At 47.5% G+C, this 27,489-nt stretch overlaps 1 protein-coding gene across 1 annotated transcript in view; it reads right to left on the reverse strand.

Annotated features, from left to right (window-relative positions):
• The window catches only part of Auts2 (activator of transcription and developmental regulator AUTS2), a 1,127,676-nt gene that overhangs the window by 82,283 nt on the left and 1,017,904 nt on the right, over window positions 1-27,489 (reverse strand). The window contains exon 6 of the mRNA XM_059248932.1: window positions 12,062-12,113. Within this exon, the coding sequence (XP_059104915.1) occupies window positions 12,062-12,113 (52 nt within the window). The remainder of the gene's footprint in view (window positions 1-12,061; window positions 12,114-27,489) is intronic.

A 27,489-nucleotide genomic window follows, 5' to 3' on the forward strand; every position in this document is an offset into this window, starting at 1 on the left:
TCAACACAGAAGCCTGTCCGTCATGGAGGCTTTCTGCCAAAAGCCTTACCAATAACAGAGATACCTCTATTTTCCACTCCTGGGATCAGTCTATCCTGGTGTTCTGTAGTGTGAGGGTTAATACTGGTTGCCAATTTGGCAAGATCTAGAGTCACCTGGAAAACAATCTTCTGTACATGGCTGTGACGGAGTTCCCAGATTAGGTATTGAGGGGTTCAAGATGGAATACAAAGAAAGAGGGCTGACAAGATGGGTAAAGGTGCTTGCTGCTAACCCTGACAACCAGAGTTCGATCCCTGCAACCCACATGGTGGAAAGAGAAAACCAACTCCTGCAAGTTGTCTGCACTCATAAGCCCACACATGTACACACAAGCACACAAAATATAAGTAAACGAATAAATGCAGTGTCTGTTAAAGGGAGAAAGTGTGCTGAGCACCAGTGTTCATCTCTCTCTCTGCTTCCTGACTGAAAGTACAGTGTAGCCAGCCGCCTCACGCTCCCGTCACACGCTTTCTGGAACCACCATGGTGGACTGTACTCTTGAACCGTGAGCCAAAATAAACCCTTCCTTACCGCTGCTTTTATCAGGTCTGCCTTGGCTAGTTTTATGTCAACTTGACACAAGCTAGAGTCACTTGAAAGGAGGGAACCTCAATTAGGAAAATGCCTCCATAAGATCTGGTTGTAAGGCATTTTCTTCATTAGCGACTGATGGGGAAGGACCTAGCCCATTTAGGTGGTGCCATCCATGAGCTGGTGCTGGGTTCTGTAAGAAAGCAGTCTGAGCAAGCCCTGATTAATGAGCAAGCCAGTAAGCAGCACCCCTCCATGGCCTCTGCATCAGCTCCTGCCTTTAGGTTCCTGCCCTGACTTCCCCCAGTGATGGACAGTCAGATGGAAGTGTAAGGGAAATAAACTCTTTTTGCACCTCCAAGTTGTTGTTGGTCATGATATTTCATCACAGCAACGATAACCCTAACTAAGACAAGACCTTCTGTTGTAGCAACAAGAAAGTAAGTAATACAGATTGCTACATTGATACCAGCAGCATTAGAGGACAAGATGGCTGGACTGTTGGCTCTCTGATAACCAACAGCCTGCAAAACCCCGGGCTGGAACTACATACAGTCCTCTGCTTACTGATCGGACCAATGGGACCTGAGTCATAGGTCTGGCCCTGGGAGAAATGGCATCCTGAACTGCCTGGAAGGCCATTAATGGTTGAGTATCTAAACCTAGTTTCAGAAGGCCTGAACATTTAAAATTACTAGCTAGACGGCTCTTAATGTTAAATAACAAGAGTGTCCCATTGCCGGCTACTGTAAGAAGAGATGGTCCACACAGGACCCTTAATCATCTGTCCAGGAAAACATCCCTCAGGAAAACTATCTATCCAGAGACTTTAGAAATAGTAGGAAAACTGCCTGCGGTACATATCTGGACAAGGGTCTCGCTGGTTACAGGCCACTCTCACCCCTTAAGGGTGTGTCTTCTATTACCCTACAATAAACCGTGTGTCTTCTTTACTATAGTGCTAGGAGTCTCCTCTGGATTCTTTCTATGGAGATCACAAAGACTGGGGAGCCAAGGGCCGTTCAGAACAAGATGTGGGTGGCATTGGGAGGTTTGCCCACATGGAAAGTTTTGCTACATTAGACCCACAGAGACCCAGGAGAGCATTCCACAGGGGACTAGCTTCTTCCACTCTGATCTGCAGGCTTCGGGAGTTTGTGGAAAATCATCTCCAGGAGGAGAGACAGATACACAGCCTCTTAGGGATCTGCAGACACCACGTCAGGGGTGGGGCCTTAGAATGCCAGCTCCTGGTAAATCTAGCAAAACTGGGCCAATCCTTGGGAGTCACCTCAGTGTAAATGGAGGAGATAGAGGGGACTTGGGAGGAGTCACAGAAAAAGGGGGAGCTGGGAGATGGCTCAGTGAGTAAAGTGCTGTCTCGAAGCATCAAGAACTGAGTCTGATCTCCTGAACCCTTTAAAATATATATAGTGGCAGAGGCTTGTGATCAAAGTACTGGGGAGGTGGAGACAGCTGGGTCCCTGGGGCCGACTGGCCCGTCACACTAGCCTAATCTGCAATAAATAAGCCCATGGTACTAGTGAGAGACCCAAGACTCAAATAACAAAAACAAACAGCAACACAACAACAAAAACAACAACAACAAGGTGGGGCTGGGGATATGGCTGGGTGGGTAAAATGCTTGTCCAACAAGCATGAGGACCTGATCCTGGACCCCCAGAACCCATGGAATACTAGCTGTTGACAGTATGTCTCTATAATCCCAGGGCCCCTATGGTGGGATGGGAGATGGAGACGGGAGAATCCCTGAAAGCTCACGAGCAGCTAGCCTGAGGTCCAAAGAGACAAACAAAAGACCCTGTCTCCAACAAAGTAGGAGATAAAGACTGACACCCGACCTTGTCCTCTTACTGCCAAACATATGATATGACACTCTCAAGATATGGTACTCATACCCCGCCCCGCCCCCCACACAACATGCGCATCCACAACGTGCAGGTACACAACAAATTGAAAAAAGTGAGCTTTCAGGCCCAGGTTCTCCCTGGTGGATTCGAGAATTGGATTTTCCTCCAACAGGAACTGTTCCCACTTTCTAAAGCATAGACTGGGACAAGTAGGTAAAAATAGTTTGATGTTCGCTCCGGGCTACATAAAAGACAGCTGAGCGAAAGTTCAGGCACCATGAAATTAATAAGATCACCGTTGTGCCCTCTCCATCGCGGGTTCAGGAATAAATTGGGAGAAATCTGTGATGCACAGAGCAGCCTACTCAAGTGTGAATCAATCATTTTCTCCACTGACGTCTTCTAGCATTTTCTTTCACAGTATATTTACTGGATTCCTAGTTCACCAAAGTTGCTTCCTAAGCCTGAGCGGCACTGGGTTTTTAAAGTCGTCAAGACCAATTGTGTTCGCTAAATAAATTCCAGGGTAGAATGCTTTGACTTAGGCCCAGGCAAGGCAAGGCTTCTTATGTAAGACGTAAAACAGTAGTTTTTATCTTATCTGAGGAACTCACTGCATGTGTGTGTGTGTGTGTGTGTGTGTGTGTGTGTGTGTGTGTCTACGTGTACATGTGGGCGTGGGCATGTGCGCATGTGTTTTACTGCCAAAATAAAATAAATGGAATCAGCACACACATGATAACGCGCTCTTTGCTAACTCATACTAATTGCTGGGCTAATTGATGTTTGTTGAACTTTCTCCGTTTCATTGAGTGATTAGGTACAAGGCTAACAGTTGACATCTGTAGGCGCTTAACTGGCGTCTGTAATTACTGTTAATGTTAAATAATTGTTAGTTAATTGGAGTGGTAACTGACTGAATGGAATCCAGATTGTGAAGCAGAAAAGAAACCTACTTAAATAAACATACATTTCTGGGAGAAAACATCGTGGGTTTTGTTGTTGTTGTTGTTGTGTTTTTTGTTTTTGCCCCAGTGGTTGACAGAAACTAGAAATAACCCAGAAGCATGGGATAGCCCACAGGCTTCCTGCAGGAAGCAAACCACACCTGGGGCTGGAAGATGGGTTTTCTAGAAAGCCTTACTACAGAGGAAGGAGGCTTCTGTGGTCAACACCTTTCACTGCAGGTCCGAAACACAGACTTGAGGTTTTCATAGCAATAATGATGATCACAATGGCCTACTGTGATTATACTCCTCTCCCAGACAACCAGACACTACACCAGTGTCTAAAGGAAACTCGACATACCCGTACCTGGGAATGGGCTGAAGGGGGATGAGGAGCATTCATGCTTTTCTGGCAAAACTGCCGGATGTAAGGAAAACTCTGACAAAGGACGCAGGAATCTCCCAATAAAGGAAGTGAAACACTCTCTCGTGGGCTCAGAAATAAATCAGAGTGTCTGAACATCCGTGAAAAGGCTGGTAGGGGCTGGAGAGATGGCTCACGTGGTAACGTGTTGGCCACACAAGCAAAGGCAGCCCGGGGTTCAGATTCCTAGCATCTACATAAATGTGGAGGGTGGTGAGGCTCTCTGTAGTTTTAGCACTGGGGAGACAGAGGCTGGTGGATCCCTGGCACTTACTGGCCAGTCAATGCAGCCAGGCTCAGCGAGAGACCTTGTTTCAAAACGTAAGGTGGAGAGCAAACATCCTGGACATCAACTTCTGGCCTCTACACTCCTCGTATGTTTTGTGTACATTCACGGACACACATGAATTGCATAGTAATGGGTTCCCGAGTGGTCACGGGGACACTCGGGGATCTGAGGAGCTGGCCTTCCTCCTTTCTTCTGGAAAGTGGCAGGGTGGCCAGAGCTGGACCTTCAGATACCACTAAGATCACCTGAGATGCTCTCAACAACTTAGACGTAAATGCTCGCGGTGGGATGCAACTCTTTCCTGTCCACCCACAGGTCCCTCAGAAAGCCAGGTGGCAGCAACTGGGTAAATGTACTGACTGAGTAAGGGGGCTGGGGAGGCGGCTGGAAGCTAAAGTGAGTTTGATCCCCAGCATCCATATAAAAGCTATTCATGGCAGCCCGGTGCACACCTGTAATCCCAGAACCAGGAAGAAGACAGGATGGGAGCCCCAGCCCGCTAGCCTAACCTGTGAGCTCCAGGGTCAGTGAGAAAGCCAATCTCACACAATAAGGTTGGAGAACGGTCAAGGAAGACCCCCAGCCAGGACATCTGGCTTCCACACGTGCACACAACACACACACACACACACACACACACACACACACACACTTGTGTATCCAGAGGGAAGCACTTTCTCCCCACGTGGAGTACTTCTGGTCTCTTGCTGGCAATTTTACACTCGCAGGACAAGGCATCTGTTTCCCAGAATTCTCCAGGAATAATTCTATACAAGCGGCTTCTGTATGTGAGAGTCAGACTTCCACAGGAAGGCCAATTTCCATGACAAAAGGGGCCTGATTGCGTGCTATTTGTGGTATGGGTTGGGAGAAGAACGAACTACTTCTGACTGCTTTGTCTCACATCAAGCACCAATTACCCTTCAACACTATTTAATTCTCCACATGTAAGACATTTCTATCTCTCAAAACCCAAGAAAGCCAGCTCTGAGCATGCACACACACGCACACGCGCGCACACACACACACACACACACACACACACACACACACACACACCCCGAGGAAGAAAAAATAAAAAATGAACAATATTCTACCTTCTCCTTAAATTCTTTGGGATTTCAGAGTCGATAAAAACAGAACTAATTTGCAGAGACCAAAATTGGCCCAATTTACTGTGACACTCGTCAGGTTGGGACTTGACCTGACAGTCTTCTTCTCTAAACCCAAGACATCCCAAGGGGCTGTAACATGGGCTCCTGTGTGCATGATAAAGGGGTATCAAGTCTAAGCCACATTTGCCTCCTTAAGCTACTCCACAGTCAACTCTATTGTTTTAGGTGTGTAACTACTTTAGGGGAGGGACTTTTCCCAAGAGACAATGTTGCCTTTTTGGTATTCAAACCATGGAGCCCTTTTCCTTCCAAGCTAACCAATACAAGTTAACACTGTGGGTATTAACAACTTCTTATACATGAAGTTGCTTGCCATACCTTAGTTTTTCTGGTTTTGAGACAGGACCTCTGGTTGGTTTTGGTGTCCTTATATAACGCATTACATTGCAGAGGGCGAGCTTGGAGTTCTGATCCTCCTGCCTCTAGCACCTCTAGAGTGCAGAGAGTCCAGGTAGGAGCCACCACATCTGGTCCATGCAGAGACATGCATGGGAACCAGGGCTTCCCTCACGCTACGTAAGCACGGCACCCACCAAGCCACATCCCCAGCCCCAGCCGTGTGTTTGGGTAACGGGCTTCTCATCCCATCTCCTCAGCTCTCAATGTAATAGCCAGGCTGTCTCTGTGTGATGTTGATAAAAAGGCAGACGCCCAAAATCACTCGACAAACCTGTATTAATCACTTTTCTGTTGCTATGGTAAAACACCATGTCCAAGACAATCTATAGAGGAGTTTTTTGGGGTTTACAGTTCTAGAAGGATGAGTGCCATCTTGGTGGAGAGGCATGTGGCCTGGTGGCTGGAGCAGGAAGCTGACAGGCCACATCCTTTACCATCAGCTTGAAACAAGACAGCCTGAACCAGAAGTGGCACTAGACTTTTAATCTCAAATGCCCCCAGAGATTTATTTCCTGTAACAAGGCCACACCCCCATACCTCCCCAAACACTGCCACCACCTGGGGACCAAGTTTTAAAAATGGGGATACTTCCCATTTAAACCACTACAGCAACCAATCTTGACTCTGTGTCCCACTGGAAATCCTGTTTGCAGCCACCCAAGAAAAGCCTAAGCATGTCCCTCTAATTGGTATGGTAAGGCCTTGAAGAGGTCACCAGGAACTCATGGTGGCCAAACGTTCTCCCTGGTACTTCTCACGGTGACACAATGTCCATGAGAATTTCCCCATCGTTGGTGTTGGAGACGAAGCAGGAGTCTGCCTAGCTTGTAGGTGATACCTCACTGCTCCTTCACTTTCCTAAAGATGCTCACCACAGGATTTGGATGTTTCTACCCACCCCCCAAGATGATTCCCCACCACCACCCTCACAGATAACCCTGAGAGAGTCACAGCTTCTCTTTAAACGAGCTCAGGGGATATTCCCTAGCAGGGTCTAAGTCTACACTGTGGGACTGTTGTATTATGGCTTTAAAAATAATACAAAACAAAACACCTCCGGGCATTAACAGGATCATCCCACATCCAGTTTGGAGTAGAGATTATCTTGCCTGGTAGTCATGGCAACTTATGGAGCAGAACAATACACAGTGGTAGCTAGGTCTTATGGTAATTGTAAAAGAGCTGTTAATAGCCTTAGTGGGAGGAGAGGAGGGTCAAAGGAACCTCATCCAGGAACTTAGCCATCACTCCCTCAGCTCCTCCCCTCAGCTGCAAGGGATCATGGGGGACTCTAGAATATACAGGAGGTAGAAAATGATGCAGCGTCCACAAAGTTGTCATCCATGATGGGGTGAGATTTTTGTTTTGGTGTCGCTGCTTTGGGAGTCACAGACACTCCTGTAAATAACCCCTCACCTGTGCTCTGTAAGTAAGGCCAATACACTAACCAGTTCGCCAAGTGGGACCTTGGTGAAATCACTCATTACTCTGGTCTTGTTGGCGCCCGAGCAAGTGTCCGGACATTTACTCATGTCAACCCAGGAAAGGTTAATGAAGCAGGGACAGAGGTGGAAAGTGGGGTGAGGAAGATCACCAGGTCAAACACACGGCCTGCATCTTCCCCCTACAGCCTGCCTTGGCTTCAGGAGGCATCCTGGGAAAGGGACTGTGAGGCTAACTGAGGTGGCGGCCTTCCTCTCCTAGCTGAGACAGTACCTACAACCAGGCTGGTAGGAAGCAGACCAGAATCGTCAGCTCTTCTTCCCTGCCTGCAGAGGGCTTCCTTCCCTTCCTCAGGGAGCTCCACTCTACAGCAACCTAAGGGTTTTAGAAGAGATTCATCACCTTGGCAGGATGAATGTGTGTGTACTTGCCTACACATCCGGGTGGCTGAACTGCCAAGGAGGAGCTATGGGAAGTGAGAAAGGAGAACAGGGAATGGAGAGATGGCTCAACAGTTAAGAGTGCATCCTGCTCTTCAGAGGGCCTGATGTGACTCCCAGAACCCACCTCAGGCAGATCACCATCGCCTGTAATTCCAGTTATAGGTGATTCGATGCCCTCTTCTGGCCTCTTTGGGCACTGCACCCATGTGCATAAACCCATACACAGATAAACAGTTAAAAATAAAAGGTAATCTTTAAAAAAGGGAGGGGGTCTACAGAGTGAGTTCCAGAACAGCAAGGGCTACACAGAGAAACTCTGTCTCCAAAAACAAATAAAAGGGGGGGGGGGAATAAATATTGGCCATGCTGAATCAACTAGAAAATTCCTTTGTGTGTGTGTGTGTGTGTGTGTGTGTGTGTGTGTGAGAGAGAGAGAGAGAGAGAGAGAGAGAGAGAGAGAGAGAGAGAGAGAGAGAGTCTAGTATATTGTGTGTACATGTTTGCATGTGTGTGGAAACTTAAAACTTCATATCAGGTGTCTTCCTCAATCTCTATCCCCCTCATTATTATTGTTGGTGGTGTTCGTATGTGCGCTTTTGAGCACATGTGGGTTGCCATGGCAAATGTGCAAAGGTCAGAGGACCACTTCATGGACTTGGACACTTTATGGAACTGGTTCTCTACTCCCAGCTTTCCATGAATTCAAGGCATTGAATTCAGGTTGCTACACCTAAGTGAAAAGCACCTTCACCCGCCGAGTCATCTCACAGGCCCTCTATCTTGATTTTTTTGAGGCAGGATCTCTCTTCCCGAAAGCTACCAAGCAGGCTAAGCTGGCTAGCCAGTGGTTCCCAAGGATCTTCCTGCCTCTGCCTCCCCACTGCTAGGTCTGCAGGAGTTGGCCACCATATCTGGCTTTTAAAGAAAGTTCTGGAGATCCAAATTCAGGTCCTCATGCTTCCAAGGCAAGAACTTTACCTAGTAAGCTCTCTCCCCTGCTCCCAGAAGCTCCCTTAAGCACAACACGCTCCAGAAGTTGGGGAGCTACAGAGCCTATTGCTCTGTTAGCTGTTCAGCTCCCAACACAAGGGCAATAAGTAAGTCAGTCTCTCTCTGCTTCTGTCTCCACGGGAAAACTAATTTTTCCTTTGGCAGATGGTTGAATCACAAAGACAGAAGGATTCATAAAATTCACATGAATATCCTGTAAACATTTAAACACATCGAGATTAGATAAGGCAACCATGACCTTGATTAAAGTTGAGCTATTTTTTTTTTTCAGTCTACAGCGATAATCCTTCCAATTTGCAGGCTCAGACTCCATGCCTCTCTTGAAAGGCTCCCTTCTTATTGGGTATGCTGTGTGTATGAGCAAGCACACGCCACCTGATTAACTTGTTGTGAAAGTGGAAATAAAAGGCATCAAAAGAAGTAACATTTTGGAAAACCTATGTGGGTCCTACTCCACTGAATTGGATTGCGTCTACAACACAGGAACATTTAAATAAAAATCAATTGGTAAGTTACAGAAAACAAATATTCATCATACCCCTGTCTGTTCCAACCCATGCCCCTTGCCAATTAACTGCTTTATCCCAACTGGAGATGCTGGCCCAGAACTAGATTTACGGAGGATTGAAAATTCTGACCTGCAGACACTAAATGGCTTGTTCAAGCTCACAAGCAGAGGGATGGACCTGAGCCATGGCCCCTTGCTGTTACAGCCTGGGGCTCTGTCTCCAAGCTGAGCAGGCCAACACCAAAGCTGCCAACTCCCCAGTCCCTGGCCCAATCAGCTTGTGAGCTTACCACTGCCCTCCAACAGTGAAATTTTATGGACCAAATCTGCACACCCACTAGACCACCAGGCTTGGAGGCATAACCTTCCCAGCTAAGCCTGCTACTCTGAGACCAGAAGACTGCCAGGCTCCTGTGAAGGAGCGGGGGTGATATGTGGCTTTGAACATCTGGCTCTGAAGGGTGCCAATGGGAGACTCCCGAACACCCTTGCTAAAATTGTTCAATAAGAGAAGGCTTTTAAGAATTTCCCAGCTGTGTCTGTTACCTGGTGTCAACCTGTCCTTTCTTGCAAAGCTTTAAAACAGGGCACATGTGTGTGTGTGTGTGTGTGTGTGTGTGTGTGTGTGTGTGTGTGTGCGCGCATGTGTATACACAGAGACTTTTTAGGCGAGCAAGCCCGGCTTACTTGAACCTGATGTGAGAGAAGATGACAGATGAAGAACCTGCCAATCATGTCTCTGGTCAGCACCTACTGCTACTACCAGGAGTAAAGACAGACACCAAGCCACACGAGCCTAGTGAGGCTCACTGCACCTGTCTCCCTGGAGTTACTGACATCAATGCCACACAATGATTTTTTTTTTTTTTGGTAGTTGTTTTTCTGATATTTAGCAGTTTGAAAACTATGCTGATGCTGTTTGTGATCCCTGGCTTCCCTCAATCTCTCTCTCCAGGGAGGAAGGGGCTGTGAGTACCAGGTAGTCAGTGTACTTCTGCCAACACCTGTACTTGGCACACTGATTCAGGCGCTTGTCATTCTTGCTACCAACAGGAATTAGCATAAGGCATTAAGGGGAAACTCCAGGGGAGGAAAGAAAGGCCATTTTGATGGAAATAAGGGGCGAAGGAATAATCCGTCATCAACTAAAATGCTTGTGTACGTTTCCCAAGCAAAGCTTAGGAGAAAAGCCTGTGTTGATTTTAGTATACACAAAGAAACCTTAATCCTTTCAAGGCAACTGAAATCACCCCCTCACTACTCTCAGAAAAGCAGCTCAGAAGAAAGGCACCCGGTCAGGGGCATGACTGTTCACTGCCAAATAGATGCCACACATCGCTCAGTGTAAGTAAACAAAAATAAGACTATGGGAAGTGCTGCACTGGAAACTCAAGGGTGGGGTGGGATGGGAAAAAGAGAGAAGAGACAGGAAGGAGAGAGAGAAGGGGGCTCTTCAGCCATCAGGCTGCCTCTTTCTCCTTCTCAAGTTGCAGTTAGAGCCAAACCCAGAGCCAGCTTAGAGAGGGCCATTGCTAACTTAGCACAAGAAACACACTGTCCCCGGGGACTGGAGGTGTATGTGCCCGGGGTAGGGGAGGTCAGAGAGTTCTAGAAACTGCTTTGGGTCGTGACCTGCCCTGCCTCAGTTTCCTCTCAGGTCACCTTTCCTTTTTATCAAGGACACCTCCAAGGCCCACTAATTCCTTCCTCTCAATCACAGGGTCAGAAAACCATCACACATTCCTACCCTTGAGGGAGATACGCTTGCTGTCAAGCTCCCACACCAGCTTTTTATTGGGCTTTCAGCATTATACATAACAAATTTATACAAACTTCTCAGGCCATTAAAAAATATGATGGAATACAAAGCTGGAATCGTATCATGCAATGAAAATACAAGATCATATTCAAGATGACATTAATTCTGGGAGTCCCAGCAAACTTATAAGCACACAGACCCCAGGGACAACTTTAAATATAACGTACTATTTAGAGACAAGGTAGGTTCAATTTCAAAATAATCACAGAGCACAAAGTAACTGTACACAGAAATGTCTCACTAACTAGTAAGCAGAAAAAAAAAACAAAAATTAAAAAAAATAAAATTAAAAATGAAATAAACTGTCTGCTGAAATAGTCTCCCATTTTACCCCATGGGCACCTAACTCCTGGTCCAGGGCCGGTCCAGAGCTCGCAAGCATCCTTAATGGAACAGAGGTTAGCACAGGCTAGCACGCCTTTATTTGGCAATTCTCCCACAAGCCCCTAAGTCAGGTTCTGTAGTGAGAAAGGGGAAGGTGGGTTGGTGTAATTTGTACCTTTCAGCTTACGCACTCTTTGAAGCCAACGCATGGAGATTCCCCTAAATTCCATCGTGTCTAATGATACTTGTGCAAATCAAGACTGCCGAGAAGCCTACTGGTAGTTTTTTCGGGTGAGCCTTCCCTGAATGTACCTCGGCATCATTAGCCTCTATTACTCTACAGACTGAGGTTTGGAAGAAATAAATGGGGAAGGGCGTATTTAAATTCTGCCCTCTTGCACATTCATTAACTTTACAGAGAGCCCAGAGCAGAAAAAGGGTTGGCTTATGGCTATAGTGCCGTGAATACTAAATACCCCACTGGTTATTACCATCTGAGGTACACATACACTATCGATAGCGCTCTGACCGCCGGGAAGTTGATAACCCACCATCACGACAGTGTAAAAACATTCTTCTCTATTGCAGCTACCTACATGAAATTCACACCACCGATCACTTTAAGCCAGGAATCAGTACGTTCTTTCAAAGTGAACTATCTCTCCCGCTGCTTCTCAAAACCATCCAGATTCCACAGTGGGCAAAAACGCAAAATGTGAAGACAGAAAGACCACATGGATTTTCCTTTTCTCTTTCTTCTTGGACAATGACAATGAGATGCATATTTATTTTAAAGCCAAACATTTAGAATAATGGAGGAGGAGGGGCTTACCTTTGTTTACAAGAACAGTGTTGAAGAGTTTTTCAGAGCTAGCATCTGATGCCTGAAAAACAAGAAGGCGTTAAGACTGTCAGTGAAGACCATCACCCACAGCATCATTGGCTGCTATGATTTTAAATCAATAGACAATATTTTAGGAAAATACAAGAGTCAGTAATTTCCCCAAATCCTCCATAAGGTGGTGCTGCTTGACTGTGGGAGAAAGCCTGCATGGCAGCTATTTACTGGGGGAAAAGAAAAAAAAAAATCTGATTTTCAGAATGTGTCCTTATTAGACATATTATCTGTGCAAAACATACTTCTACAAAATGGTCCACAAGGCAATTTAGTTCGTTCACAAATGATTTTCCAATTCTGTCAACAGATCATTATTTTGGAAATGGCTTTTTTTTTTTTTTTGGTCATCAGATTTTTGTGTTTTTTCAATTTTCTTCCACAAATCAGAAATGTGTATTTTTGGACATTAAGCTTTTCCTCACTAAAGTGTCGACCAGTATCCCGAGAAATTCACTTGTTTTTAAAGATGTATTTGACGACGCCGATGTTCAGGGTTTCTCACAGTAACCAGGCCACCCTCAGTGTTTCAGATGAGGGCTGACCCTGCTTAAAACCTGGCCACTATGTCACCAGGATTACTTCCTTTTCATGTTTTCCAGAGATCATGTCTGCTAATTATTACACTGGCGTGAGGGAAGTCAATAGCCTGTTTAAACAGCAAGACTAAAGTCAATTGAAATCATATACTAATGTTCCGGGAAATAAACAGTGAGTCAGTTTTGTGAAAGAGACGGTAATGTTCAAGATCTACTGCTTATTTCTAGGACTTAGAAAAATGGTAAAATTAAGCAAGCTCACTGTTCTGGTTTGAAGACACCTCTTCGAAACGTTAGTGGTCAACCTATGTTCATGCTGTGTTTGATTTGTAACCCTAATGAGAAAATTCTTATCTTTCATGTTTTATATAGAAATGCATAAATTTGACAAAGCAAGGCATAGAATGTTCAATAAATATGGGAGAAAGAAATATGGGGAATAGGGGCAAGGGAACTTGGGCTGGCTTTGGGGGACAAAGAAGATATTCTATGTAGTCTTTCAATGCTACATTGATGGAGATGAAATATTTCTGTGTATAACTGAGGGAAATGTTCCAGTTCACAAGGCCAGGAATATAAAAAGACCTAACCTATTTTTTATTATGGCTGGTTCTCATTTATTTTAATTCTAATCTTCCTTCTACAGGGGAGGGTTCAGAGGATTAATAGGATCAAGGGCAAAAATGTTCAAAATAAGTATTCAGTGGCATTCACTTGTGAAAAATTATACAGAAATTCCATCCCCCTACTTTTGCAGGAATAAAAAAAAATACACACATAGCTTTCCTGACCTCATAAGAAACACTAAACGAAATTATATTATGTGATAGTAGCATTTCATAAAAATGAGCCACAAAGAAAGTCTCGGGGAAGGTATTCGGCATCAAACAGTCCACGAATATTAAGTTACAAAGCCCCAGCGATCCGCCCAACATGCAGAGACGTGTGGCTCTGACAAAGCACATAGGTTTCGGCTGTACCAGAGGTGTTACTCTACCCAAACATTAATGAGATTTCTACACTTGTGAGTTCGGCAGTTGAACATTTAGCAATTCAAATGAGTTTTTCATCACTCTTAAAACACCGTTAATTGTTCTTAGAATGGTCATTACCAAGTCATGGCTTCGAAACTAAAATGGAGTTAGTGTTTTCTGAAAGGAGAAAAAAAAAAAAAACACCTACACACATGCACACACAAGCAACACCCTCTCTCTTCAATTATTTTACAGAGTTAAAATAACAGTTGAAAAATTGAGTCTAATGGGCATAAAGAAATAGGGTTTTTAAAAAAAAAAAAATTACTGCTCTTCCAAAATGGCAAAGCATAGCTGGGGGAAGCTAAGGATGCGTTTCCAGTTGCTCTAGGTATGGAAGCCAGAGCCGGATTAGGCTGTAGGTGGCAGCCCCTGTGATCCCGACCTCTTTGTGAATACCACTGGGCTCTGAGTACACTCTCAAGTAGACAGCGAAGTGACCCTGAGGACCTGATGATGCTCTGTGACCAACAGTTATCAAGGAGACACGTCTGACGGATATTCAAGACGCTCAGAGCAATGTCATCTAATGGAAGCTTTTCGAGCCTTTCAATTTACTGATAGCAGTCACAAAGTGCAGAATTGTCTCTCGTGCCTTGGGGTAAGGAGATGTCTCAAAAGACCTCCTTTTGAAAAGCAAGAACACCAACGGTACACACACATATGCCTCGGTGGCTTGGTTGAAAAGGAGTCCTTCTGGTTCCTCGTTTTCCCCATCTGGCCTCGTGGACCACCTTCATTCAAATTCCTCGAGAGTCTCCCAGGCAAAGTCTTGATGGGTGCAAATTCCACGTAGATCCTTCGACTTTCTTCAAGTAACTTTCCTTCACTTAAACACTTTTAAAAATCATTTGTACAGGGTGGGTGTGGTGGCTCACCAGGTGAATGTGTTTGTTGCCAAGCCCGATGAATTCAGTTCGATCCCCCGCACCCGCATAAAGGTCGCAGGAGATAACGGATTCCTGAAAGTTGTCCTCTGACCTCGTCATACACCCTCCACATACATAAACACATTTTTTTTTAATCGTTTGGACAAATCACTGGGCTCCTGGGCTCCTTAATTATGGAGACGTTTTCTTTCTTTTCTTTTTTTTTTTTTTACTTTTAAGAGGAAAAAAAATACATTTCCCTCTATGACTTGGATCATTTCCCTAGCCAATTTTTCTTTTTCTTTTTAAATTAGCAACAACTAAGGCAGGTGCGGTGAGTCCAGCGGAAGACGCACCGGGTGTCTTCCCTCGTCCCTCCGGCACCCTGTACCTTTAGCCGCACAGATTTTAATGTATCAGTTGCCATTTCGTTTCCTCGTCTCCACGGACTTTGATAGGTTTTATACACTTAGAGGCCGTGTCTAGAATTCCCAGAGAAACAAGCTCTTTGGGGGCATTTTACGGGGGGATGGATGGATGTTATTTGCCTTTTGTATCAATACTTTCTACACCCTAGAAGCTGTAGCTGGCGTGGAAAGAAAAGTTAAGTCAAGCCAGATTGGCGAATGAGGAAAACGAATAAAAATAAAGAAATAAAAACCGCCCGTGCACACGGGTGGGTCCCAGAGGTCTGGAGCTGCACCCAGATCCCCTTAAAACTCGGATCGCCGAGGTGGCCCTCCAAAGCTACACCAGCCGGAAGAAAGACTTCGGGAGAAGCAAAGGCAATCCTCTTGGAAACTTCAGCGCGGTTGAGTCCCAGCACCAGCCAGCTCTCCGTTCGCTTCCCTGGGCTCCGCGTGCGCACAAGCGGGAGGGCGGGGACCGGGAGATCAGTGCAGGGACAGTGACCCGTCAGCAGGCAGCACCCGCCAGGGAGCCGGTCCTAGCCCAAGCGGACGCAGGCATCCCAGCTTGGGGTCTAGTAGATCTCCTCGGGAAACCATGGGTCCCCCTCCTGGAGGTGGAAATCGTCTCAATCTGCTAGGGCTTCCCGGGAAGGCGCTCGTGGCTCACCGGCCGAGCCCAGCGGGTGCAGGGAGCCAGGAAAGTACAAAGGGGAGCGGGGGAGGGGTGGGGGAGGGAGGCCGGGCCCGCCAGACGCCAGCAGCCCGCCCCTGTTACCACCCTGGCCCGGCTGCGGCCGCAACAAAAGACCCCTCGACCCCTGCCTCCTCCCCCGAAACCGCGGGCGGCGGGCGATTGAACCACCCCACCCCACGCCCCGGGGGGTGGGGGAGGAACACCATTACCTGGTCGCCAGGGGTTCCGCGGTCTTGTCAACCCCAAGTTCATGGTTTGGGTCCTCCGCCGGGTTCCCTCCGGGTGGATCACCACACACCACCCGGAGAAAGCAACCAAAACCCACAGCAGAGAAAACGCCCAACTCCAGCCGGCCCGGCTAGCTCCGCAAGTCTGTGTGTTTTGCTAATTCCTCTCCAAAGTCTCAAAGCCGAAGCACGCGAACCAAATCCGAACCGGAGCCGCAACAGCAGCGGCGGCGGCGGCGGCAACAGCAGCAGCAGCACCCGGCTCCTCCGTGGCAGCCGGGAGTCAGCGCCGCGCGCGCACATCCAACGCAGCCAAGTCCAGGGCGGGTGGCGGGGAGATGGGGAGGGGGCCCGGCCCGCGCGCTCTCCTGGTGGCTCCTGCGGGGCGCGCGGGGGACCGGCTGGCTCAGACCAAGGGCTCAACTTGCTGCGCCCTGGGGACCTGGCAGAGCTGAAGAGCAGCGGCCGGGGAGCCGCCGCTGCGGCGCGCGTAGCTAAGATCGAGGCGGCTGCGGCGGCGACAGGACAAAGGAGACCATGTGCGGAGGGAGGGAGGAGGGAGAGGGAGGAGGAGGAGGAGGGCGTACGGCGGCAGCGGCGAAAGCTGCTCCCCGGCGGCCGCCTCGGGCTCCCCGACAGCGGGTGCCGCCTGTACGGCAGCGCCGCGGGCTGATCTGATGGGTCCTGGGCCCCGCCGCGGCGTGGCACCGAGACGCTCCGGGAGTGGCGATCGGCCGCGGGTGTCGCCCGCGTGCGGTGCGGAAAGCTGTGGTTGAAGCTTCTGCGGGGCGCGGGACTAGCTCCGCTCCGGCCTGCCTCTCCCGCCTGTTCCCGGCTCAAGTGAACTCCATCGGCGGCACGCCGCCAGCGCCACCGGCTACCCGGGGCTGGATTGTGGAAGGGAAAGGGGTCCCTGGTGGCGACGCGGAGACACCCCTTTCTCCCGCCCTTGCTCTGGCGCTCTGGACTTCGCTCCCCGGATTGTACCGAGCGCGCCTTACTCCAGGCGCTCGCGGCTCTCGGAGCGGGACTTCTCGGCGCGCCCAGCCGGAGCCGCCAGCCGGTGCCACCGCCCCTCCTCCGTCCCGCCCCGCGCGCCCCGCCCCTCGCCGCCTCCCCTCTCCGCCCTGGCGCCCGGTCGGCCCCGCGGGGGCGCAGTCCCTGGGTGCGACACTAACAGCTGTGGCTCCCACTACATCCCGCCTCCGGTAGCGGATCGGGGCCCCTGGTCCCCATGGCGCCTTTCCCCGCGGGCAGGAACCGCGAAGCTCCGCTCCCTTTGCAGTTACCGCTTCCTGAGATTTGAGCTAAGCCCAGGGAAGGCTACTAGGCCGGCAGCCTGGGGTTGAAATCCATCTAGGCTAGTAGCAAATGCAAAGAACAGGTTCTGAAAGGGGACTGGACGTCCAGCGGGGTAGATCTTAGGTACACAGCGGGGCACATAGTAGGTGCCCAGTACAAAATAATCGTTTCATTGTTAGACACGGAGGGGGAGGGGATCAGAGTCTAGAACACAAAGGTCTTGGTCTAACCTCCAGCCCATGCATCACAGAACCAACAGTGTTAGGTTTCACAAAGTGGCCACTTAAGACATCTTTCCCGCAGCAAATTCCTCAAACTATCCGACTTGTGTACACATTCGCACCCACTAAGTGGTGTCTGATGCTTCCCCTTTCGTCCAACAAACGTAAAACAGAGGAAAAGCCACGCCAAAGCTCCATTCTTTGGGTAGTAACTGTGTCACCTCTCACCACAATGTCCCCTGGAGCCCAGCTAAGCATCCTGGAAGGGAGGAGGATGGATGGATGGAGAGGATGGATGGACGGATGGTCATTAATGGGGCCCTCAGTCATTTGAGCCATTTACCTTCTACCAGAACACACAACCTCCCCCACTCCTTTCTCCCCCCCCCCCCCAACTGTGTTTGTGTGCATGCCCAGGATACCTGTGTTCCAGTCTCCTAGGGGCCAGGTCCCCCGGAGAACAGCAAGTACTCCTAACAACTGAGCCATCTCTCCACACTACCATCACCACCACCACCACCACCACCACCACCACCCCACCATGATCCTTCCGAAGGCATTTCGACCTGCCTTCTTTACTCCCTGTCCTGACATCAGTGGCCCTGTGAAGGAAGTGAGCCACGCCAGGGGGCACCAAATGAATGAATGCATTTGTAGCTTTGATTCTAACCCTGCCGTTTGGCGAGGTCTCCCCTTGGACCAAAATCCGAAGAGTGTCGTCAAGAGGGGCCTGGACTGCAGCATGTACAGTGGATACAAAGCAAGAGAGAAGATCCAGGTCCCTCAAAGGCCACTGTGACCCAGGAAAAGTGGCTAGAGAAGATGGACAAAGGACAGAGGTCCTCCACAGAGATGTCACTGAAAGGGCTTTAAGAATAATGCCCATATCCCTGTATCACAGCACTGAATGTTTGTAACCCCAGGACTTGGGAGGCCCAAGTGGAGGATAGTGGATTCCAGAATGGTCTGGGGCACATGGGGGAAACCCGTCTTAGTAAGATGGATCAATAACATAATAGTAAGATGTGCATGTCTCATCTTTTTAAAGTTAGTTACTTCACCATCACAGGTGCCATGGGACTATTCTAACTAAATCAATAAAAAGACACTTTCAAAAGGGGCCAGCAAGATGGCTCAGCGCTGTGAAGGTGCTTGCTGCCAAGCCTGACAAGTAGAATTTGATACCTGGGACCTGCATAGTGTAAGAAGAGAACTGACACCTGCCAAGTTGTCCTCTGATCTCCACATGGACACATAAAATAAATGAGTAAACGCAATGCAAAATGTTTAAAACTTTTCAAAGAAGAAATGGGGGCTGGGTTGCTTGCTGCATGGCAACACAGTCTGTCCCTTTAATAAAATTAATTTTGGAAATAAGAGGTCTTTTTTTGAGCTTTACCCTTCAGGGAAATGGCAGCAATATGAAGTTTGTGGGAGATGGGCTTAGCTACCAAGTTTCAGGGACGGTGGCCTGGAGCTCCAGCAGGCCTGAAATTCACTATGTAGTGGAGGGTGACCTTGAACTCAAGATCTTCTTCCACAGCTCTGCAATTCGGTCCCTTCCCAACCTTCCTAATTGGGCATTTCATTTTGTTGTACTGAGACAGTGTTTCGCTATGTAGCCCAGGCAGATCCCTGCTCCAGCTGGCCATCTCCCGGCCTCCTTCCTTCCCAATACTGGCATTACAGACATGTACCACTACATCAGGCCCTATTTTGGAAGACTTCTGGTCCAAGGCTGGAAGCCATCGTGCCTTTTATATTTTGGTGGCTTAACATACTAAGTATTTCTGGCTTCTTAACATGCCTTTCAGACTCTGAGCTAGATCTAAAGATAGCAAGTCTTGGAAGGAGATGATCCTACTAACCATCAATGAGCTTTTAAAAACATGGATTGGCCGGGCGGTGGTGGCGCACGCCTTTAATCCCAGCACTCGGGAGGCAGAGCCAGGCGGATCTCTGTGAGTTCGAGGCCAGCCTGGGCTACCAAGTGAGTTCCAGGAGAGGCGCAAAGCGACACAGAGAAACCCTGTCTCGAAAAACAAAAAACAAAAAAAAAAAAAAAAAAATTAAAAAATTGAAAATAAAATAAAATAAAATAAAAACATGGACTGAAGGTAAGGCGGGAAGATGACATGTTCTGGGCCAGCCTAGGCTACCTAAGACCTAATCAGTCAACCAACCACAATCAAGCATGGACTTTCTACTGTTAAATTAATTCTCTCAGGAGTGTTTATGAGATAAGACCGCAAGGGGGAGAGGAGTCATTCTTTTCTGTGGTGTGGCCTCTGGTAAGTTGCCGGGGTGTTCCAGTACATAACCGCATCTATCTATGCTCATGCAGCCAGCCATACTTCAACTTAGAGGAGCATGCGTGCGTGCACTCCCCCCCGCCCCCATCCCCTACACACCCTGATTTTATTTTTTAGAGTCTCAAGGAGCCCAGGCTAGCTACTTGACATACAAGTAGGAGGGGGACTTGTTAGGGAGAAGGGGGGTTCGGTAGGGTTGGGAGGGAGATCAGAGAGGGCAACCGAGGCGAACATGACAAAGATGTATTATATATGTGTATGTATGTAAGTATGAAATTGTTTAAAAGTAAAAAAAAAAATCAAAGATTTTAGTCAAAATTTTCTAAACTAAATGAAAAGTCATCTTTCTCAAGTTCCAATAGGTACCTAAAGTCAATTATTTTTTTTTTTAAATGTGGAAAGCTGAGGCAGAAGGATTATGAATTTGGGGCCAGCCTGGGCTATCTACAATGAGACCCTTTGTCCAAACAACAACAAAGTAAGACAAACATAGTAATTCTAAATCCATCTAAAGGGTGAATAACTGCCGATTCGAAATTTGAGATGATATTCAGTGGGTATCCTAAGTTACCAGACTTCGCTTGGCCATATTTCTAGAAGAGATTCCTTTAAAATTCTGGCCTGAGGTTGAGTGTTTTGCATAGAGAAAGTTCCATTAATCTATTTGTATTTAGCCTTGGAAACATAATGAGCTTGAAGCACTGCCCCAGCAGAGTAATGCCGGGAGTGAAAGAAAAAGGAAGCCTTTACAGAAATCCATTCAAGCCTTTAGTTTTCAATCACTTGAGCAGTTTGAAAAGAGCACTGAAGGGAAGTAATAACGCCTAAGTTCCTTCTCCAGCTAGCCTTGGGTAGATGCCACTTCGTCTGGCTTTTCTTTCTTAATCTTATTTTTTTTTTAATTTATTTTATTGGGGTGGAGGGGGGCAGGGTCTCGTGTATTCCAAGCTGGCCTTGAACTTGTTATGTAGTGGAGAATGACCTTAATCTGAGCCGATCTCCTGCTACCTCTCAAGGGCTGAGATTACAGGTTTGCCCCTACCCCTGGTTTCTGTGTCACTGAGGGTCCAATCCAGGACGTCATGCATGTTAGCAAGCGCTGTGCCATTCGAGGCACATCCCCAGCCCTGGACCTGCTTTTTGAACCAGGAGCCTCCTGCTCTTATGGTGGTCAACCAAGAGCCTTTGTGTGGGGAACAAAGGCCAAGAAGCCACTGGATGCCAGGAGGCAAGTGCATGCACCCCTCTTGTCATGGTCTATCTTTCGTCCCTGCCAATTTCTTCCTTTCATGTTCTCTGGCCTGGGGAGACCGTCACTCTTCCTGGCTTCTGGGGACTTTGCTGTGTAGGCCAGTACCTTTAAAACCACAGATCAGGACATCTCCCTTTCGTATGCATGCCTCGAGAGTTTCAGCTGGCCCCCAGTCCTTCTGCATCCACCACATCCATCCCTTCTGAAGGGGTGAATTTTGAAACGGAAGCTTCATTACCTGTCAGGCAGGAAGGAGGCTGCCCTGGCTCACATTCCCTTTGCTGTAAAGCAAAAACCCTCCACTACTGCACGCCTCTGTCCCTACCATCGATCACGACTGTAACAAGAGGGAAGTAAATAAATGAAACTGGGTTAGTTTATGGTGCATACTATCGAGATGCAGGGGGAATAAATATTTTTCCAAGTGTGGAAGTCAAGGAAAAGAATTTTACTTTCAAACTTCAGAGCCGACTATAAACTACTAAGGGGGAAAAGTATAAGAAAGGATATGAAATATATCCTACTTAACTACCAAATCTACATTAAAATATTAACATTCAGAGGCTGACACCAGAGAAGAAAGGCAGTGAAAACTAAAAATAAATTTCATCTATACTCATGTCACCCAGTTGTCAACAGATACCTCACCTAATTTGTTTTTCATTTATGTCTTGCTAGGGATGAAACCCGAGGTCTTGCATCTACATATCAGGCAAGCACTCTACCACAAAGCCACACCCCAGCCCCTCACTGGGGGATTCTAGGCAGGTGCTCTACCACTGAGCCACACCCCAGCCCCTCACTGGGGGATTCTAGGCAGGTGCTCTACCACAAAGCCACACCCCAGCCCCTCACTGGGGGATTCTAGGCAGGTGCTCTACCACTGAGCCACACCCCAGCCCCTCACTGGGGGATTCTAGGCAGGTGCTCTACCACTGAGCCACACCCCAGCCCCTCACTGGGGGATTCTAGGCAGGTGCTCTACCATTGAGCCTCACCCCAGCCCCTCACTGGGGGATTCTAGGAAGGTGCTCTACCACTGAGCCACACCCCAGCCCCTCACTGGAGGATTCTAGGCAAGAAAACAGGGTAAACAAAGCAATAAACTACACACGATGGTCTCATCTACTGGTTTCAAGATTGAGACTCTATACTAAAGATACTGGCATTCATACATGTAGTAGTATCATGTTTCTCAAAAACGTTTACCATGATGATATCACTTACATCACCGTTGAAAGGGAAATATACAAATTGGGACATTCCTCCAATTCCAGACAAGGAATATGATAGAGGAAGTTTAAGGAAGACCTTGGCACGGAGCTGAGACGACAGTGTGATTCTTCAAAGCATGACTATTACCTCCTGCACTCATTCCTACTCTACTACACACCTGTGTAGTCAGACTCAGTTTCTCACTCCCGGGCCAAACCTAGAAGTAAAAAATAAATTCTGGGACTAGAGAGATGGCTCAGCAGTTAAGAGAAATTGCTGCTCTTAGAGAGGATGGGAGTGGTTCCCAGTACTGTACTGCAGCTCCAGGGGATGGCACGCCCTCTTCTGGCCTCTAAAGGCACCTGCACTTACAGGCACAGACCCAAACAGAGACACATAAACACACATAAGAAAAAACAAAACAAGTTTCTCCCTTCCTCCTCCATCGTGCAGTGGACCCTTGACTTGGCTTCTCACCATGTCTTCTCACAAGACTTTCAGAATCAAGCGATTCCTGGCCAAGAAACAAAAGCAAAATCATCCCATTCCTCCGCGGATTCGGATGAAAACTGGTAACAAAACGCAGGAACAACTCCAAGAGAAGACACTGAAGGAGAACAAAGCTGGGTCTGTAAGGATTCACACAATGGTAAGACTGGGAGTTTATACTGAACTGTGGGTCATCGAGCAATCCTACCACATGGAGTTCAACATTTTAACCTGGAGACTTGGTCGTGTTTAAGTTGGGGGAGTGGTTTGTCCAGTAATAAAATGTAGAACCTTTCAAAGAACGAAAGACGGAAGGAAGGAAGGGAGGGAGGGAGGGAGGAAAGAAAGAAAGAAAGTAAACAAATCTTGAAAAAAATGTATTTTTTTTTTTTTACCCAAGGTGGTCTCAAACAGTCTATTATAGCCAGAATGTCCTTCACCTCCTGATCCTCCAGCTTCTGCTACCTGAGTGCTGGGATTACAGGCCCATACCACAGAGGTTCTTTTCTGAAACAGCATTTCTCTATGTAGCCCAGGCTGCTCTCCACTCAAGATCATCCTGCCTCTGCCTTCCGTGTGCTGGGATTACGGGTGTGCACAACACTCACCTCAAAACTCTCAAAACTCATTCTGATGTCTATAGTCTCGAGAAGTTTCCAGATCTGAGAAGTTATGGTAAACATGACTTGGTCATATGAACGCTGCAGGGATATCTGAGTGGTTTACTGTCCTTGTTAGTTTTAATTGACACAGTCTAGAGTCATTTGAGAGGAAAGTCCTCATTGAGGATTTGCCTAGATCAGAATGGACTGCGGGTATATCTGTAGGGAACTGTCTTGATTATTAATTGATGGCAGTGGGCACAGACCTGAGGGATGCACCGTCCCTAGGCAGGTGGTCCTGGGCTGTGTAACCAAACTAACGAAGCACAAGCTTGTGAGCCAGCCTGAAAGCAAGCAAGCCAGAAAGCAGCATTCCTGAGTTACTGCCTGGCCTTCCCTCAGTGATGGATTACGACCTGGAAGGGTAAGCTAAAATAAACCCTTTCCTCCTCTAAGTGGCTTCTGGTCAGAATGTTTTATCACAGCAACAGAAAACGCACGAGAACATTCGCCGACCCTGGCTTTACAGATTGAAGAATGACTGACAGCCTGAGACATGGTGGCGGACTGAACATTGGTCCATCTTCCCTAACCACTTGTCACGTCAAGGCTTAGGCAGCTCCCCTTGGAAACAAGTTACCTAGAATTATTAATGGTCCCTAGGGTGCTCGGAATTCTACTCGTCTATCGGTGTGAATGAATGAAGCTTTTGTGCGAGGCTTCATGGTGGAACATTTGCAGAAGTCCTAGCAAGAACAATATCGCTTCCACTGCTTTGGCGAATTATACAGTTTCTGGAGTAGTAGTAGGGAAGTTCAAACGTCACAAGTCCCTTTAGATTTCCTAAAAACGTTCTCATTTCTGGCATCTCAATTTTATTCTGGTTTGAGCTTTTATCTAGTGGGGGACTCTTCTCTATATCCTCCATCTCTGGCTTTATAGGTCACGGCCCATATTTTTTAAAACTGAAATCGTATTTAGTGTGTGGGGTGGTAAGAGATGGGGGCGCTACAACAACTTGAAGAACTTGGTTCTCTTCTTCCACAATGTGGGTCCTGGGAATTGAACTCAGGTCACCAGGCTTGGCAGCAAGTGCCTTTACCCACTAAGCCATCTTGCCTGCCCCAAAAATGCATCCTTTGCAAACGGCCAAGTGATACAAAAATAACAGTGATGATCAAAGGTCAGGACAAGCCTGTGTGTGCACCTGCAGGGACCTGCCACCTCTTTGTTGGTCCCGTGTAACTGCCATTTGCAGATGTTGGAGGCACAGATTTCTTCTGCTACTCTGAAGGATACATTTTCTTTTCCCTTCCTCTTTTTTTGTGGTGTGTGTGTGTGTGTGTGTGTGTGTGTGTGTGTGTATGGTGTAAGTTGTGTGTGGATGCACATGTGTGTGGGGATATGTGTGGACGTACATATGGGTCCATATGTGGAGGCTAAAGGTCAATGTTTGGTTTGACACGCCCACTGTAAACAGGTTCCACTGTGCCCAGCTCTTCTCTGACCAGTCAATCTTGACTATCAGTACTGAAATACACACATTCACAAGCAGTCACCACTAGCATTTCCTTATCTTCCGATGTGTTCTATCTAAGAGAGAGTCCATGCAGTGTGTTCACATGAACATGCTAGCAGGGAAATGATAACATCTCTCTGGCACGTTAGAACCAGAAAGAATGAATGCATTATCTCACACATACACCACAATATAAAGTCCTTTCTGTGGCTGGCCATCCATTTGGAATTTCGCAAACTATAAAAGAGATGAGTCTAAAAACAGAACACAGGTAAGTTCTCCTGAAAATGATTACTAGGTAAAATGTGATATCTAGAACCCAAACTTTACCATAAATAATTCCAAATTTGCTAGCCAATTTCCCCATGGGAAGGGAGTCCTGGCTTCGAGCTAGACTTCTGTTGGTTTTGTCCAACAGAACATAGAAGTGATGTGTTGGAAACTCCAGCCTTGGTATTAGGAAGGCCTCCAGTTTCTGTCTTTTCATGCTTTGAACCTAGTCACCATATTGTAAGTGAGTCCCAGCAGATCCATACTAAAGAATATTGGGGCCTCAGGACCAGAGACCTAACCGAGGGCTCAGTAACAACTTAGCTATTGTGCATGCGTGTGTGTGTGTGTGTGTGTGTGTGTGTGTGTGTGTGTGTGTGTGTGTCTTTAGGTCACAAGCTCATATGCCTGGCTAACTGTTACAGGCATTTTGGGAAGCAGTCTCTGGTCCTCAGGCTTACATAGCAAGTACTTTAATCAGCAGAGATGTATCCACAGGCCCTTGCCACATCTTAGAAGCTGGGTGTGGTTCCTCCACCTCTGGTTGAATTTGCCTCCCCTGATGTCAGGTAGAGCACAGAAAAGCTTTGCTTCCACAGCTTGCAACATTGTATGCAAATAAATAACTGCTGTACTTTAAGTTACTACACTTTTGTCTCATTATAAAGCAATCAGCCACTAAAGTAGCAACCTGGGTATCTGCCAACTGGGAGAAAGGAAAGGTGAACACAGGCAGCCTTGGGCATCACTTTTGTGATCCATGTTCCCAGTCCCTCATTGGGGGGGGGGCAGTTCCAGCCAGTTGCTCTACCACTGAGCCACGCTCCCAGTCCCTTACTGGGGGATTCTAGGCATATGCTCTACCACTGAGCCACACCCCAGCCCCTCACTGGGGGATTCTAGGCAGGTGCTCTACCACTGATCCACACCCCAGCCCCTCACTGGGGATTCTAGGCAGGTGCTCCACCACTGAGCCACACCCCAGCCCCTCACTGGGGGATTCTAGGCAGGTGCTCTACCACTGAACCAAACTCTCAGTCCCAACACCGAGAGAAGAAAGATGAATGTACAGGGAAGAGACCCAAACCAGTGCATGAACTATGAATCCTATCCTGCCTGCAAGGGAGAGGACCTTTAGTTTGGTGAAAGGTGCTACAGAAGTCAAAGTGAGTTAACAGAAAGAAGGAAAAACCAAAACCAAAACCAAACACCTCACTCTAATAAGGCAGTTTTCCCTGTAATAAAGTCAAGGAAATGTAACATGTCAATATTAATGAAAGAATAAATCTGCCCCCTCCTTTTCTTTTGGAGACTAGGGATGTTTGCAAAACTAAAAAGTCTTCAGTAATCCCTTCTTTTATCCGAAACAGATTGCAGTTTTAAGCACAGCCCCATAAAACTGTGGGTTCAAAGGAACCTGGAACCAAATTAGCATAAAATCTGGAATTCTCATTGCCACCAAATGTACAGCTGCCATCTGACAGCTCTGCTGTTTTTTTTTTTTTTTTTCCTTTCCCAAATAGAAACTGAAAGTAGCTGAGGTGATAAGGGCCATGTCTCCATGCTTTACTGCTCTTCTCCCCTTGACACAAGCAGGGGGAAAACACGGTCTAACCAACCTTGGGAGTCTGGGGCCGTGGTTCAGCTGGCAGGACGCTGGCTTTGCCTGCACAAAGGGCCGGTTCCAACCCGGCACTGCACTGCCCAGGAATGCTGGTGTGGGCCTGTAACTTTAGGATTCAGTAGGTAGGGGAGGGAAGGTCAGGCGTTCAAGATCATCCTCCCCTGCGTCGTGAGTTCCTGGCTAATGTAGGCTCCCATGGAACCCTGTCTCAAAAAACAAATAACCATGGGGCTGGAGAGGTGGCTCAGTGGTTAAGGGCACTTGCTGCTCTTGAAGAGGGCACCATGGTGGGTGGCTACAACAGCCTGTAACTCCAACCTTAGGGATCGAACACCCTCTTGTGGCCTTCTTACCCTCCCCATGTATGTAAATTCAGATCAAACAAACAGTATCCATCCTCTTCCAGTTCTATCAACCAATATGTAAATTTTGTCACCTGGCATGGTGGCACAAACCTGTAATCCCAACTCTGGAGAAGTAGAGGCAGGGGAATCAGACGTTCAGGGACACCCTTGGAGTCAATTCTACTAGGTTAACCTGTGCTACATCAGACTCCATCCAAAGAAAAAGAATATCCACGGGGCAACCTGTCCAACAAGATTAGTTGGGGAATGACCACTAAAGTCTGTGACAGTCTATCAGCCAAAGGGGGCTGGGGGTGACCGCATTCAGAGAGAATACCTGGCGAGTAGATTCAGGCTGGATGTTTTATGGTAAAGCCAGAGGAGGCAGAACACCCTTTTCCCAGGCTTTGCATGACAGATGGCCGAGAATATACTCACACGT

Source organism: Peromyscus eremicus, chromosome 23 (genome assembly GCF_949786415.1).
Source record: "Peromyscus eremicus chromosome 23, PerEre_H2_v1, whole genome shotgun sequence".
Classification (NCBI taxonomy): domain Eukaryota; kingdom Metazoa; phylum Chordata; class Mammalia; order Rodentia; family Cricetidae; genus Peromyscus; species Peromyscus eremicus.